Genomic DNA, 16555 nt, shown 5'->3' with positions numbered 1-16555 from the left:
GCAGTTTTGAGACGTTCTTATTCCATTGTCGCCCAAATTATTTCACATTCATTATAATCCTCAATTTTTTTTTCTGAAGCATCGCATTATAATGAAAGAATGTAAAAACCGTCATTAAAATGAAAATTTACGATCAAAATTTTTTACAATACACGGTGAATCGCTTGCATGCAAAATATTAAAAAAGTTTAAAGGCTTAATTATTTTCGTAAACATTCGAAAGTGGCGCATAACAAAGTGTCAAGGTACCTTCGGGCTGTCGCGCTGTTGTACTTTGTACAACAGTTGCGATTTATATGCTATCATTTTGTAACAAAGGTATCTTTCGACACCGAACCAAAATGTATTCCTCAAGAATCTTCTTAAGAACAATACTCGACAGTTTTTATTTACAGTATGGCCCTTTATAATACGGTAAAATCAACAAATGTACATGGAAGTCGCATAATAATGAACGATTCGAGTAAACTACAGTTTGGAATCGGTTTATCTCAAAATCCAGATAATATAGATTCTTGGTGTCTTTAGTGGAGGTGAAGCGCTATCCGATGGTATCTCATTTAATTCGGAATTTAACCGCTAGGGGGCACTAGTGGGCATGGAAGTTTTACTTTTGTTTTGTAGATATTTCAGGATCCTGACCATTTAGAAGGATGGTGTCTTCGGCAAAGTTGTTTAGTAAGTTAAAGACTATCATTGTTCGAGCTAGTTCACTAGGCGGCGCTAGTGAGTATGAAACTTTTGTTCTCAGATTCAGATATCTCAGGAGCCCGATTACTTAGAAAGATAGTGTCTTCGGATAAGTAGTTCAAAAGCTCAAGAAATATGATATTTTGCCACCAGGCGGCGCTAGTAAGCATGAAATTTTTGTTTTGAGAAAACTGCAGGATCTTGACTTTTAAGACAGGCACCTTCGGGAAAGTAGTTCAGAAGCTCAGGGACTATGATTATTTTACACAATTTCGAACTTTAAGGATTAAACATAGAAATAATTTAAGCTACTGAACAACTCTGCAGAAGACGCCATCTTTCAAAGTGATCAGCCTCCTGAGATATTTGCGAAACAAATGGTTTATGCTCACTAGCGCCGCCTGGTGACAAAATTTTGAATTAACTAGCTCAACCAATGATAGTTCTTGAGTTATCGAACAACTTTGCTGAAGACGCCATCTTTCTAAGTGGTCAGAATCCTGAGACCTTCGAAACAAATGTTTCATGCTCACTAGCACCGCCATGTGGCAAAATCTCGAACTTCTTGGCTAAAATAATGATAGCCCTTGAGCTACTGAACAATAGACCATTTCCGTGAAAAAATTTTATTGGCTTATATGTTTTCTGTCAATTTACTGAACAAACTTTCCTAAGGAACCGATATGTTTTGGAGCCTTTAACTATTAGAAAATAATGAAAAACTTGCGGCACGTTAGTTCACCCCTCGGTCCCCTACAATTTGTTTCACCTCAAAAAAATGCAGCCCCTTTTTCCCCTATGGTTTTACCTCCACGTTGTGGTGAATTTATGATCAGCTGGCATGACCAGATGATTTTTGTTTATGTTTTCATTCATCATAATGGGCTCCATTGCGGTTTCGCTACCTCCTTCCTTCACGGTTCCTGAAATCTCCGTTAACACCGCAGAAACCACCTTCATCGCTTTGGCCGATTATGACCGCACCCGGCGAACACTACACGGTTCTGTAACGCAAGGATTTTAGTCAACAGATTCCTGATCTCTCTGTTTTGTGCGGACGAGGTTTGAATGAGCCGGAAGATTCCCGACATGAGGCACCTGCTCAAAATTTCCTTGCGCGGCTGTTGCTGCCTCAAGGCGGGAATATTCCGGATCAACAGCCAACAGATAGATTTAGGCATTTGTTGGCATGAATAGTAAAAAATAGTCTCTAATTGAACTAGCGACACCCCGTAACTGTTGGGTGGATGAGAGATTTGTTTGGGGGGTGGTTTTGAATTTTGAATATGTGGAGCAAAGTATGTTTTCCTACAGGAAGACCTGAATCGGGTTGGGATTGAAACTGTGATTCAGAACGGCTTGTGCAAGTTCCAACCTGGTTCAAAAACGTTTATTTGAGTTATTTCATGTTAGTTTCGTTGGCGCTCCTGTTTGGGGCGCCCTGACCGGAATCACGGTCAGTTTGAGCGCGCACCTGATTTGACATTTTCAAATGTAAACAAGCATCCCAATGCAGGAAGGGAATCGAAAAACTGTTGCAAAATCACCACGCTGATACCCATAGGGTTGAACAAACTGTGCCGCATCTCGAATTATTTTTCAAAATGTGGTGAGTATCCATGTTTTCAAAAATTTTCATGAAAATCAGGAGTGCATATAAACAAAATCTGAAAGCGTTAATATTCATTAAAAATGATTGTCTTTCGAAGAAAAATACAAAAACTGGGGGTTAGATCAGACGGAAATGGTCTATTTAGCCGAAGACGTCATCTTTCTAAGTGGTGTCAGACTTCTGAGATTTTTGCAAAACCAAGGATGTTGTACAAAGTACAACGCGCGACTACTCGCGTTATAAAAATTCGCGCGACGACCGAAAGGTTAACACAATGTAACGTAATGTGAATTACAAAACAACGTTTGTTTAGGAATTATGAAAACAACACTAAAAAATTGTGCTGAAAGCTGTTATGCATATGAAACACATATGTTATGCATATGTGATAGTCTTTTGATACGAAAAGAAGAGGAGGTTTTGTGCCCATTTGGGAAAGAACTCAGTATTGCTCAGCTCAAATGGGCTTTTCCCTGCTCCAGATAAACAAATAAACACACACAATCACCTATATGTGCAATATGAATTTTAAAAAGATACCGTAATCCGGGGTAACATTGATCAGCGGGGTAACATTGATCGGGATGACTCATCTTGTTAAACGTTCAAATAAAGATTTATTGATGAAATATTTTCGAACCATGAATGGTGCCTCTCTTTCGTATATTCATAAGCTAATGATAATTAAGGTTTTTGCCAAAATTGCGTTTAGTTCATGCGCAAATTTGTCAACTTTTTGAAACAATGATTTCTATCATTTTAACTGAAACTACCGAAAATTCATGTCTCACATGAATTCTGCAGACGATGTGATCAAGGAAAATGCGGGTGTTACTAAAAATGGCATCGCCGAAAACGATTCCGTTGTCAAATTTTTTATAAGTTTATTCAATTAGGCAACATTAACTAATTACTATTACGAATGTAGAATTTCCTGAGGAAATTGCCTACTTTTAGGCGTATTCCGCGGTTCAAGATGTTTTTAATTTTGAAATAACTCAAAAAGTAAATGACTTGTAAGAGTTTGGTCTTCATATTCGGTTTCAGGGGCCCTGATTTTAGTAAGTAACGACTTTTCCAATATTAGCGAACGTTGTTTACTTGGGTGATCAATGTTACCCCATATCAGCTGAATCAAAAAATCACTTAAAACATTTATTTAAACATGTTTAAATCTTTCGAAAAACAAAATAAAGTACATAGTTAGGAGCGGTGGGTGCCAGTACTTGTTTTAAAAATATGAAACTTGTATCATTTGTATTGTGAAATGAAAAATTTAAGAAAAACTAAAAAAAATGATCAATGTTACCCCGGATTACGGTACTTAAAGTTTGTATACACTATTCTTAGTGTTTCCACAGTATTCCCACAGTGTTTCAATATAACTCCCACATGATTTCCACAGTATTGTCACTAGAAGTCAAAGATTCTTATTCTACCATTCACACTGAAATCCCAAGATTTTTCCGCTCTATCTCCATCCAACAGGAATGCCAGAAGGATTTCCACAAAATTCCCACAGAACATATACAGGGTTCTCTCAGAATTTACAATGAAATTCCACAGGATTTTAAAAGACTGCTCAGCGTAATTTTAAACTATTTTTTCCGCATTTTGTCAGCATTGGCGCAATATGTGCACAGTATTTCCTCATAATTTTTACAGGATTGTCACAACAGGATTGGACTATCTGGATCTACTATACACATTGGAATCCCAGGATCAACCTAGGAATATTACGATCCATAATGGAATCCCAGTCAACACAGTTCCGGTTCCAATATGAGATACCAGGCTTCATACTGGAAATCTTGGATCCACACTGGAGACCAAGGATCGTCCCTATGATCCTCACTACAGTCCCAAGATCCACACTGAAATCACACGATCCATACTAGAACCCCAAGATTCGCACTAAAACAGCAAGATGCAAACTGAAACTCTAAGATGCACACCGAAATTCCTAGTTCCATATTGGAATTGTATGATGCTCACTGAAATCCCAGGATTCACCCTGGAATACCAAAATTGATGAATTCAAGAATACACACTGGAACCTTAGGGAACAACTCGATCAACATTATAATCACACTGAAATACCAAGATCTACAATATAACCTCACTATCCACACTGGCATACCAGGATCCACAATGGAATTCAATGATCCAAGGATCCTGGGCTGCAAGATCCACATGGAAGCCCGAGATCCACGATGAAATCTTAGGACCCTTACCTGAGTGCCAGGACCTACGCCGGAAATCCTAAGATCCATACAGGAATTCCAGGAACCCCATTAGAATTCTAGGAATCACACTGAAATCCCAGAATCCACCAGTAAATCATACGTTCCACACTGAAATCCAAGATCTACACTTGCTTTCAAGAATTCATATTGGAATTCAACACTGGCTTCCAGAATCCACACTGGAATCCCAAGATCCGCACTGGAATACCAAAATCCACATTGTAATCTTATGATCACCAAGAGGATCATAGGATCCACACAGGAATCCCTGGAGCCTCTTTGGAACCCCTGGATCCACAAGAAAATCACAGAATTCATAATAGAATCTCATAATCCACACTGGCTTTCCACACTCTACACTGGAATCCTAAAATTCACACTGGAATTCCAGGATCCACACTGTAATCCAACGATCCAATAACAGTGATGGAATAACAGTGTCCACATTGGCATTAACATTGGAGTCCCAGGATCCACACTGACTTTCTGGAATCCACACTGGAATCTCAAGATCCACACTGCAATCTCAGGATCCACAAGGGAATCACAGGATCCTCACTGGAATTCCGGCATTTACACTAAAATTTCAGTATCCGCACTTATATCCAGGGATCCACACTGGAATCATATTGGGATGCACACACTTAATTTAGAATGCCGAATCTTGGCTTATTTCAAGCGAGATTTGCGCAGCCGAGTAGTCAAAAAACAAATTACATGAGATCTCAGCTTTCAAAAGTGAATTGTGCTTCGTTCCTAGGCAACCTGGCAATTGGCTAGCTGAATCTCGGTTAAAATTAAAACACCGAGATTCACACAGCCAAGCTCGTGAAAAAAAAAATAAAGTGTGCATACATATTAGAACCCCAAGATTCACACTGGAATTCCAGAATCTACACTGATTCCTTGGATCCCAGGGAATCACAGGATCCACAATGGAATTCCATGATCCAACGTGCCTGCTTTATCAAACTATAAAAAAAACTGAAGCTCGTAGACACACAAGTCAATCAGGGCAAATTGAGATGTTAAATTGTGAAAAATAATGGAATCGTTTTGGCGGCTTTCAAACCCACGACTCCCAATACGCTAGACTGGGCGCGTTAACCAACTACTCCACAGAACGGGTAACGATTGTTAATTACATAAATCATTGAAAAATGATGACTATCCAAAAAAAAATTGTACGTAAATAAAAAAAACTTGTAGGGCATGTAACAGAATACATCATAAGTTCTTAAAAACCTCTGAGAATTTCTGAAACCATTTTGAGAATTTCAGGAAAATCATAGAAGCATTTGAAGATTTTTTGTAAGCCTCTGGGAATCTCGTAAACTTAAACACTTGTGATCTCCTGGCGAGTTCTTTTTTCTGGCATTACGTCCCCACCGGGACAGAGCCTGCTTCTCAGCTTAGTGTTCTTATGAGCACTTCCACAGTTATTAACTGAGAGCTTACTGTGCCAATGACCATTTTTGCATTCGTATATCGTGTGGCAGGTACGAAGATACTCTATGCCCTGGGAAGTCGAGAAAATTTCCAACCCGAAAAGATCCTCAACCGGTGGGATTCGAACCCACGACCCTTAGCTTGGTCTTGCTGAATAGCTGCGCGTTTACCGCTACGGCTATCTGGGCCCCTCCTGGCGAGTTCTTGAGAATTAATAAAACTCCTTTAAGGCTAAGTAGCCCGTCATTCGTTTTGGCAGCGATGATGACTTTGAAGCTTGCAATTTCAAAGTGATATAACTTAGTCTAGAAAGTTTATATCGACTCGAAAAAGTATGACTGTAAGCGCTAACATGTATAAAGTATGCTGATACTTTTCCAGCTGTTTCAGTGCAAAGCAAACTGATTTTCTTTGATTCAGAATCGTGAGATGAATTAGCAACAATCATCAACAACACGTGCAAATTTCAATGACGGCCTACTTCGCCTTAAAGCTCTTTGGAAACATCAGAAACCCAACACCATAAAGCTTAGAAAATTTCTTAAGAACCTCGGGAATAACTTCGACTACCATAATCATTGATCAGAGGGGTATTGACCGGAATGACTCATCTCGTAAAAAGTTCGTATCATATATATATATTTATTGATGGAACATTTCCAAAGCATGATTGGCGCTTCTCCTTCTTGTATTCATGAGCTAATGAAAATTAGGATTTTTTAGAAAATTGTGTTTACTTTATGCGTACATTTGTTAACTTTTCGAAACAACGGTTTCAATGGTTGAGGATGACACTACCGAAGATGCATGTCTCACATAAGCTCTGCAAGTGATACGAGCAAGAAAAATGCGGTTCTCTCTAAAAATGGCATCGCCGAAAATGCTTTTGTTGTCTGAACTTTCATAAGAATGTTTAGTTAAGCTACATTAACGAATGTCTGTTAAGAATGTAGAATTTCCCAAGGGAATTGCCTACCTTTAGGCATATGCCTTGGTTCGAGGAGTTTTCAATTCCAATAAAGTAAATGACTTGTAAGCTTTTGGGCTTCATATTCGACTTAAGAAGCCATTTCAATACAAATGGCAAATGGCATTTTCAATATTTCTGAACGATGTTCACATACATAGGTGATCAATGTTACCCCATATAAGCTAAATGAAAAAAACGCCTAAAACATTTGTTTTAAACATGCTCAAATCTTTCAAAAAACAAAATACAGTTTGTAGTCCCGAGCTCTGGGTGGCAGTACTTGTTTTAAAAATTAAAAACTTGAAACATTTACATTTTCAAATAAAATATATGAGAAATATCCAAAAAAAAAACTGTTCAATGTTACCGCCGATTACGGTACTTCTAAAAATCTCTTCGATATTACAGGGAAGCCTCATGAAGGTCCCATAATAGCTTCATAAACCTTGTAAGTTCAGGCTCCACTTGGAAAATATTATTGAGTCTTTGTTAACTAATGTTTTGTTGGTTCCGATAGACTCATCTTCTGAATGCTCTTTGGGAATCCCTGATTCCGCTTGAGAATCCCTAGGGGAACATTCGAAACTTCCTCGAGATGCAGTAAATCTCCGTAGGGAATCCATGGGAATCACTTTTTCATCCCAAAAAAATCATTTCAAACCCTGGAAATCACTTTTTCTTGTGGTGTAGAGGTAACGCGCCCTATCTTGTGAACATAGAGTCGTAAGTACGATTCTCACCGAAAAGACGTAAAACTTTTTCTAAAAGACGTGTAACTTTTTCGCAAATTTCACATCAATTTGTCCATTTAATCCAATTGCAAAGTATACGTAATGTTCAGTTTTACGGCAGTTGTGCAAACTCCCACTCGGCTGATTAGCCGTTAACGATAAATCAATTAAAAAGCTCTTTCAGGATTCCTAAGAAGCTTTTCCGGAATTCTCAACAAACTGTTTTGAGTCCATAGACCCCGTGAAAACTAAAGCCCTTTGAGAATTTTTGAAGCCATTTTCTCGTGATCGCCTTTCAAGATCCTCCTGTGAATCCAACGAGAAACCCTGGGAAGAAATAGAATTTCAAGACAAATGGCAGTAAAAATAAATAACTTGATCGCTGTGATGAGAAACGATTCCTCCGAGTTGAACCCAAGCAGCACAGTTTGTTTCAACTCAAAAATAAGAATATCTCTTGAATCTAAACACATATCGTCCCCTTAATGCTGCAACTAGCTAACCCGAATTTGACATTTTTGGCTTCAATATGTCAAAACATTATTATTAATTAGATTTTCAAAGTAGCACATCTCAAAATTCTGATTTTCGAGTTATGCAGTTGTAGCCTTAAGGGGACGATATGTCAATTATTGAAAATATGACTTAATAGCAACACAAAAAGCGCAAGAGGCAGAGTCTGTTTGCAACATATTAGAGTTATATGCAGCTCAACTATATTGCAACTTAATGGATCCTTGAAGGCAGTGTCAGTGCTCACCGCATCAAAACAAAGGCGCCACTGTATATGGGATTTAACATTGTGACATCGCTGTTCTGTCTAACACACAAGGCTATGGTGGCGCTATCTATGCTTTCCATAGCTGCCGATTTGATTATTTTAATAATCCATTGAAACAAACAAACTTTGAGGTGTTAAATACGTAGCTTAGTGCAACTTTCGCGCAACTGGAATGAATATTCTTGAGTTATGGGCATTGAAACACAACTTACATGCAACGAATTTGTTGCGGTTTCTTTAAATCAGGGTTTCCCAACTGGTGGTTCGCGGACCATGACCACTTCTCAAAGGGGTCCACTAAGCTGTAAATAAGCGTCGTTTTTCTTGATTGTTGAAACAATATGCCCGTTTTTATAAAAAGCATGATTAGTAAGATTAGTCTTACGATATATCTATTTTTTTTTTTAACTAGAGAAATACTGATTGTAATATTATTCATTTATTATTGCAAACCGGCTTTGCTAGAATATTTTTCCAATGCAATCGCAACTCATTCCTTTTTACACCATTGGCGGAAATCCTTGGAATCTATCAGCAGAAGGTGTCTGGGTTCGATTCCCGATAGGTCCAGGATCTTTTCGTAATGGAAATTTCCTTGACTTCCCTGGGCATAGAGTATCATCGTACGTGCCACACGATATACGAATACGAAAATGGCAACTTTGGCAAAGAAAGCTCACAGTTAATAACTGTGGAAGTGCTCATAAGAACACTAAACTGAGAAGCAGGCTCTGTCCCAGTCAGGAAGTAATGCCAAGAATAAGAAGAAGAATACGTTTAAGTATTATATATGTAAGACGGTAGTAAGTCAGCTCATAAAAGCCAGTTGGCAAATTTATTTATAGATTTAATTTAGCTAAAAATGAAGCCTGGTGAACACCTAACATGTGTTTAGAAAATTTCTTGAAAAGAGCATCACGGATTATGGAGCAATCTTCGGGGATACGTGAGATAGTCTCCTAATCCAATTTTCGTAAGACAACTGTGAATAATTTTAACAATAATAATTTTTTCTTGTTAGATTTTATTCTTGGAAGTTTCTTATGCGCCATCCTCAAATTACGTAACGCTCTAGGGGGAGGGGAGAGTACGCTCAAGCGTTACGGTTCATGCAAAAATTTAAAAAATTTCATACAAAAGGCGTTACGGAGGGGGGAAGGGGGTCAAAAAATTCAATTTTAGCGTTACGTAATAGATGCCGCCTTATAGACCTCTTAGAAATATGTTTTGTAGACTCCTGGCTAGATTCTTAAAAGCGTTCTGAGACTCATATCAGAATTCTTACATTATGTGTGGTAGATTACAACCTGACTTCTAGGTATGCCTGTCAAGAAGGAAGAATATCTCCATCAACTTTGATTCAGTAAAAATTCGCAGCGTATCTTCAAAAAGGTTGAAAATCACTGATTTACATAAAAATCCTTTAAAACATAACATAAAATTCAGCATTTGGGAAGAAGTTACAAAAGTTAAATTGAAAAGTTGCTGAACACATCTTGATAAATTCGACTTCAATGCAGTTTGCAGAGAACATTTGGAGCAAACTCGTTGTTTTAATGACGGTCAACATCAAACGCCGGGAGAAATGCAAGTTTATGGGAGGGGCAATGTAATTTAATGAGTTTTTGATAGTAATATGCAACGAAACTCGAAATAAGTAGGTTACATATGCTTTTATTTATACATCTGAGAAACCATTTTTCGAAAGTATCTCACTAAAAGATGTTTCGCGTGCTACTTGCGAACCTAGTTGATCCGTCTTGAGGATCACCTTAGATATTCTTAGGGGGCTCCCACAAATGTTAAAACTCTCCAGAAAGTGGATTCTCATCAAGGCTTAAAATCTATGTAAAGTCAATAAAGCGCTTATAGTTAGTTGTTTTTGTGGATCAACAGACCATTGAGAACCCTCGAAAGCCCTAGAAATATTCAAAACATCTTTGATGGGAACCGATTTTAAATCCACTTAAATCAATAAAATACCCAGATAACCTATTCGAACTTTATGAAACCCCGTAGAAACCCTTTAAAGCCCTCTGGAAGTACATTTGAAAAAAAAACTTTTATGAGTCCATTTGAATTCCTTGGGAAATTTTATAGATTTTTTGAAAATCTCTGAAGCCCTTTGGAAGTTGGAGTTTATTGAGCGACCTGAAGTGCGCAACAGAAGTCTTGTCACAAAGCGTTAAAATTACAAGTAACCAGGAATGCTTCCGATTTATAATTTACTTTGAAATTCACACATTCATTTCTCCCGTTCCAGGTATCTGGAGAAGAACAAATCCGAACTGAATCAGTCACCTGCCGCCGCCGGCTACAGCCAAGGTGACGCCATACGGCATCGCAACAAGAGCTGTATGGAAGAGCAGCAGCCATCGCCACTAAATTCGTCCACTATGCCATCCTCCAGCTCACAAGCTTCCAACACCATCAGCGCCACCACGGTTGACAATAGACTAAGTACCCCTCCTGCTAGTGCTAGTTTTGCAGCGGCAACCAGTGACGGAGAGTAGCGGCCAAATCAAGTCCTAACAACCTAGCATGATTTAGTAAAAGTGTAAACCATTTTTCTTTTCGAAACAAACAAACAAGAAAGTAAAACAATTGTGATCATTATCAAGTAGTGAAGCTAAGCAAAACTTGAAACTAAAACAAAGAAGTAACTCAAACAAGTGAGTAATAACTGCACAAGCATGCAGCAGTGAGAAACGTAACTCAACCAGACAAAGCAGTATAAACAGAACAAACAAACAAACAATGGCTAAAACTAGCGTAGAAGATAGTGGAAACAACAATTCTTAACAGTGAAGTAATTACAAGTAATAATCAAAAAGGGTAACGATGTTCGTATCGTGGAACAACTCCACTTATCGAACTTAATCGAAAGGATAGTAAAGTAGTAGTTGAGAGTGGAAGATTAGTGACACAAAAAATGTACTGCAAGCGTTGTGATGTTATTTATTTATACTATACTGTAACTGAGATGTAACTAGAGTAGGTCTGAACTCAAGGCGACACGAGAGGAAAGTGTATTTTAAATGTACTGATGAAATGGCTACGGCTCTCGCCACTGACTGGGGTGTAGTTTCGTAGGCGAACCGCGCGATCTGTATTACTGCTTAAACTGTGCGGAACCGCGCGAAAAGTCTTAGTTAATAAAATTAAAATCTCATTGATTCAGTTGTTACACACTTTTCGTTTCCTGGAGATGCGAGCGATGGTGGTTTGACGTTCGTTGTTGAAGTATCACATGCCTTTGGGATGTTCTGATAGTTTGTTCCTGATATTTGATCCCAAGGAAATGCGGCTTGTCTAATTACAGTACCGTCAAACGAGGTGACTTGCAACGGCGGGGTGACTTGCAACATATTGCAATTTACAACAAAATTTAACTATAAAACACAAATATCAAAAGAATATTCGTTATAAATCGCTGCTACAATACATGTGGCTCACAATTCAAGTAGTGGCCACAATTAAAGCAGTTATTAGAAATATGTTTACTCATTAGACATTATTGTTTTAAATGTCTTAAAAACTGATACTTGATGGAAGGTCCAAATCGTGACCTGAAAAAATGAGGTAGATTTAATTTACAAAATTAGTACTCTACATGGTGTTTCTATAACTAATAAGTGATAATGCGACGCATTTTATTTTACAAAATTGTAGCAACAACTTTTTAATAAAAATACTTTTTAAAAGAATATACCTATGCGGGGTGACTTGCAACACTTAATTTTCAAGCAATTTAGAGTTTTATAAAAGTGGAAAAGTTTTGTGTTAGGGCTACTTTATAATCAAACGAGTAATAATTCATAAATCAACTACAAACACTCGTTAAAAATATTGTTTGGTTAAGATATTGGACCTTGATGATTTAACCTCATTTTTCAATACATAAATATTCCAATTATTTTCTTACAAATAAGTAATCAAAATGCTCTTGTACTGGTTCGAATGTTTTAAATACATAAATAACAATAGTTAAGAAGTCCGACTAATTAAAAATATCAGCATTTTGTTAGCAAAATCTAAATTAGCATTGAGTGTTGCAAGTCACCCCGCACGAGGACATTCACAAAAAATCATCTTTTTTATTATTTTTGATATGATAAAATATTAGGATTCAATCTTCTGTCATCACATTCTGTAGGCGGGCCGGCCATTAAAAGTACAAAAAGGAATTTAGATTTTTAGATGATGTTTAGATCATGGTTTTGGCTGATTGAAGTTGAAAAGTGTTGCAAGTCACCCCGTTTGACGGTAATGAAATCTAGTTTCAAACGTATTTCACATGCTTTTGCAAACCAAAAATGAAATGAAATAAATTCCTGTATCCTTTAGCCATAGATATTTATGAAAGAAACTGATTTAGAGCTGGTAGCGCTCAGACAGCAAAATCAACCAAAATTATCAAAACAGCGACCAAAAAGTTTCCTGAAAGTAACTTCAAAACTACAAGTATTAGTCATAAATATGACAAGAAATGAAAACACGTTCTATGTGAATATTAACCAATCTACGTATTGGATGAATTTGGATTGTAGAGAAATGTAGTAATCTATCTTTCTATATCAATAAAAATGGAGTGCTTTGTATGTCACGAAATGGCTTGAAAACGGTTGAACGGATTGACGTCCCAAGTAACCAGTAAGCACGATAATGTGGCACGGTAACAGCATTATATGCGCATATAGGGTAATCATTTGATGCATGTCAGTTTTATATACGCATATAATGCTATTGTAATGCCAGAAAAGGCGAAATAGCGTGCCATTATAGTGCCAAGATATAACCGTGCTTCTCTGCACCACTAATGCTGATATAAGACCACGTGAGAAATGTCAGTTGTTTTCGCCAGGTTTTTAGGGCGAATATTTTGTGCTTTCGCGTACGCAGCCAGAGAGCTTTCGCGTATGCGGCCAAGCAACTGGTACACGAGGTAAATAAATGAATGAATGAAAACGGAAACCTCTAATAGTATGCAAAAAATGTAATAAAATGATACAGATAATACTTCTCCGTATCAGACATATTCGTTTTGGTAGTTTTCATCCTTGCAATTGCCACATTTGATCCTCGTTTTATGATGATGCAATTCCTTATTAGATTTGATAATCTGAAACATCAATCAAACCATTTCCACATTATGTAAACGTTTGCATAAAATATTTAGTGATGTTTGTTTTTTTATACACTGTATATATGCATTGATATTTGGAAAAGTATTCAGTACTCAGTACCAAAAGTATACGACAACGAGGAAAACTTCGTGTTCATTGTCTAAAGTCTAGTATGCATATATACTGGTCCGTTCCACAAATCCTATGCCGTATAGCCCAAGAAGGTAATTTTTATATAGGTGTAGTAAAACTCTTTTGCTTATATAACACGCTTTCGAGTTTGGATAGGTTACCATCAGTTCATACCTCTTCCAAAAAAGATTCTCAAAACCATCAAGTATTGCTATTTCATACTTAGGGGTCGTCCATAAATGACGTAGCTTTTTAGGGGGGAGGGGGGTGTTCACGAATTTGTGACGAAGTGTGACGAGGGGGAGGGAGGGGTCCTAGCTAGTGGACGTAGCATTTTGAATCAAGTCCGTAAAAAGAAAGGCGCTGAAAAAAGTTGCATACAATTATTTTTTATCAAACTTCTTTTTTTTGACTTATAAACTTGGGTTATGAAATTATGATTAAGCTTCAAAACATTCATATGACAAGATTGAAAAAATATCTATGATATTTTAGATTTTCTGGATAAATGCAATCAAACAGATATTTTGAAGCTGTAAATAACTATGTAAATATTATATTATATTCGTGCTTAAATTTATAAATTTATAAATAAACAAAATAACAGTTTAATAAATTGATTAAAAAACAATGCTCTAACTACTTGGAGTATATTGTTTTGCCATTTGTTAACATGACATAAAGTCAGCCGTTTTAGTTTTATCCATATTTTCTGTTGGGGCTTTATTTCATCAAGAAAATAAAATATGCTCTTCTTGGCAAATATTACATTTAAATTAACATTCAAATTAATTTATTTTCTTGATAATCTTCATTGAAATCTATTTCCTTACAACGAATAATTTAAAAAGCAATCCTCTAATATAACGAAATTTTTGTTCAATATATTATAAAATATATTGCACCCTAACTCGACAGTAACGAGCTTCTAAAGTAAACTTGTTTTTCATGGTAACAACAGCAAAAGTAATATAATTTAGCCTATATGAAACTGGAAACCAAAACCAAAGAAAATGTTTTTCCAAATTACTTTTGAGCGCTACTGTATATCAAACTGTTATATTAGATTATCCTTACATTTCAGTCAGTAATTATTATCAAACTTAGTATTGAACTTCTCAATTCCAATTTTTTGTTTCAACCCAGTCACTACGGAAAGCAAATAAAAAATATAGAGGGGGGGGGGGGGGGTGCTTGACATGCTACGTATTTTCCAGGGAGGAGTACCAGCATTTGTGATGAAATGCTACGAGGGGGGAGGGGGGTGTAAAAAATCAGTGAAAAAATGCTACGTCATTTATGGACGGCCCCTTAGTGCCTGAATAATTTAGACATGCATCTTTGAGCCTTTTCAAACTGTATTGAGAACTGAATCAATTCAATACGTACCCAATCAATAATTCAAACGTCTTCAGATCTTTGAAACAAACCACGTTTTCTTATCCAGGAAAATCACCAAGAGACACAGTATAAAAACGGATCATATGGACACTTATTTGAAAAATATTAGCTGACGTGATATATTAGCTTTCATATGAAGCGTTAGTTTCTTGTTCAAAGGGATGTTATCTTCAATGGGTTAATTGTAAGCATATAGGATACATAAAGAAGTCAACCATTAAGGGTAATTTTAAAATTGTTTCCCATATTAGGAAAACGTGTCCATTCCCATATCCTCTAAACAAGTAAAAATGCTTTTCGATTAAGTGGAATTTTTTCACAAATTATTATTATTTATCTTTATTAGGGAGATTTTCAGCTTTTCACAAATGTTAAGTATTGTGCACAAGCTGAATAAAAAAAGAGCCCCTCACGTTTACCTGGAGTCATTCAGTGCTAAAACATATTAATTTGACAAATTCCATGGTTGAATAATTGAATTTAAAAATACATTGATATTTTGCTTGATATACTTTTTGTGATTAAAAATACAAAATTTTCAAACTTTGTCAAAATATAATTCAAGGGTGTTGAAAATCTTTTGAAAACGGCCTGTTTCTACAATTTCCATGCACTTAAAAACCCATATAGCCGCATTTATTTTGTCGAACAGTGTTATGAACTTTGCTGATAAGTATTGTTTTACACATAAAGTTTGAATTCTGTGGCAAATTAGGCTAATAAATTGACTTACAAGTTGGCAAACTTGCATGCAAGTTGGATGATATTGTCAAACTTTGCATTTTCAAGAAACAATATTAAAAAAAAAACTAAACGTGCTATGATATTTTTGAAATCGGCAATGGATTCAGCAACCCTTAATTATGTAAATAGCGGTATTTTGGTGCTAGAGACAAAAACGTGTTCCGCAGTGCTATATATTAGCTATGTTTTGGCATAATTAATTTATAGAATTTCCTCCCTCAAGTTGAATGCTCGTATAATTTTCAGCAGTGTTGAACTGCTCATGAGATCTCGGACGGGTATTTGCCCATCTTTCTTACACGATTTTTCCCAGTTTTTCTACAAAGATTAATCGGTTTTGAATGTTTTTCCGCTTATCGTCAACTTCTTCTTCATTATCGCCCAAAACTTTTCGATCGCATGAAGTTCTGGTGCATTTGGCGTATTCGCCTCCTTCGGGATCACATTCAAGTCCTTCGCTTCGAACCAATTCATTACGGGCTTGGCGTAATGGCACGAAGCGAGATTCGGCCCGAACAGCGTGGGACCACGGTGAGAGCGGAGAAAGGACAGCAAGCATTCCTCTCGATAAACCTGCCCATTTATAGTGCAGGTTGTAACGAACGGCTTGCTGTACCGTCCGCACTCGCAGATCGCCTGCCACAACAGGTATTTCTTCGCGAATTTGTCCATC

The 16555-nt window shown here is 36.9% G+C and overlaps 1 protein-coding gene across 3 annotated transcripts in view; it reads left to right on the top strand.

Moving 5' to 3' along the window:
* The window catches only part of LOC5567142 (E3 ubiquitin-protein ligase AMFR), a 167881-nt gene extending 156195 nt beyond the window's left edge, over positions 1-11686 (top strand). For 2 of the 3 annotated variants that reach the window (XM_021841088.1, XM_021841087.1), the window contains exon 10: positions 10743-11284. In XM_021841088.1, coding sequence (XP_021696780.1) covers positions 10743-10992 — 250 coding nt within the window. In that variant the 3' untranslated portion in view covers positions 10993-11284. Of the gene's footprint in view, positions 1-10742 lie in introns of all 3 variants that reach the window. The other variant, XM_001651489.2, reaches the window with a different exon arrangement.
* The last annotated feature ends 4869 nt before the right edge of the window (positions 11687-16555 follow it).

The sequence above is a fragment of the Aedes aegypti genome, chromosome 2 (genome assembly GCF_002204515.2).
Source record: "Aedes aegypti strain LVP_AGWG chromosome 2, AaegL5.0 Primary Assembly, whole genome shotgun sequence".
NCBI lineage: Eukaryota > Metazoa > Arthropoda > Insecta > Diptera > Culicidae > Aedes > Aedes aegypti.
This window is presented reverse-complemented; position numbering and strand designations above follow the sequence as displayed.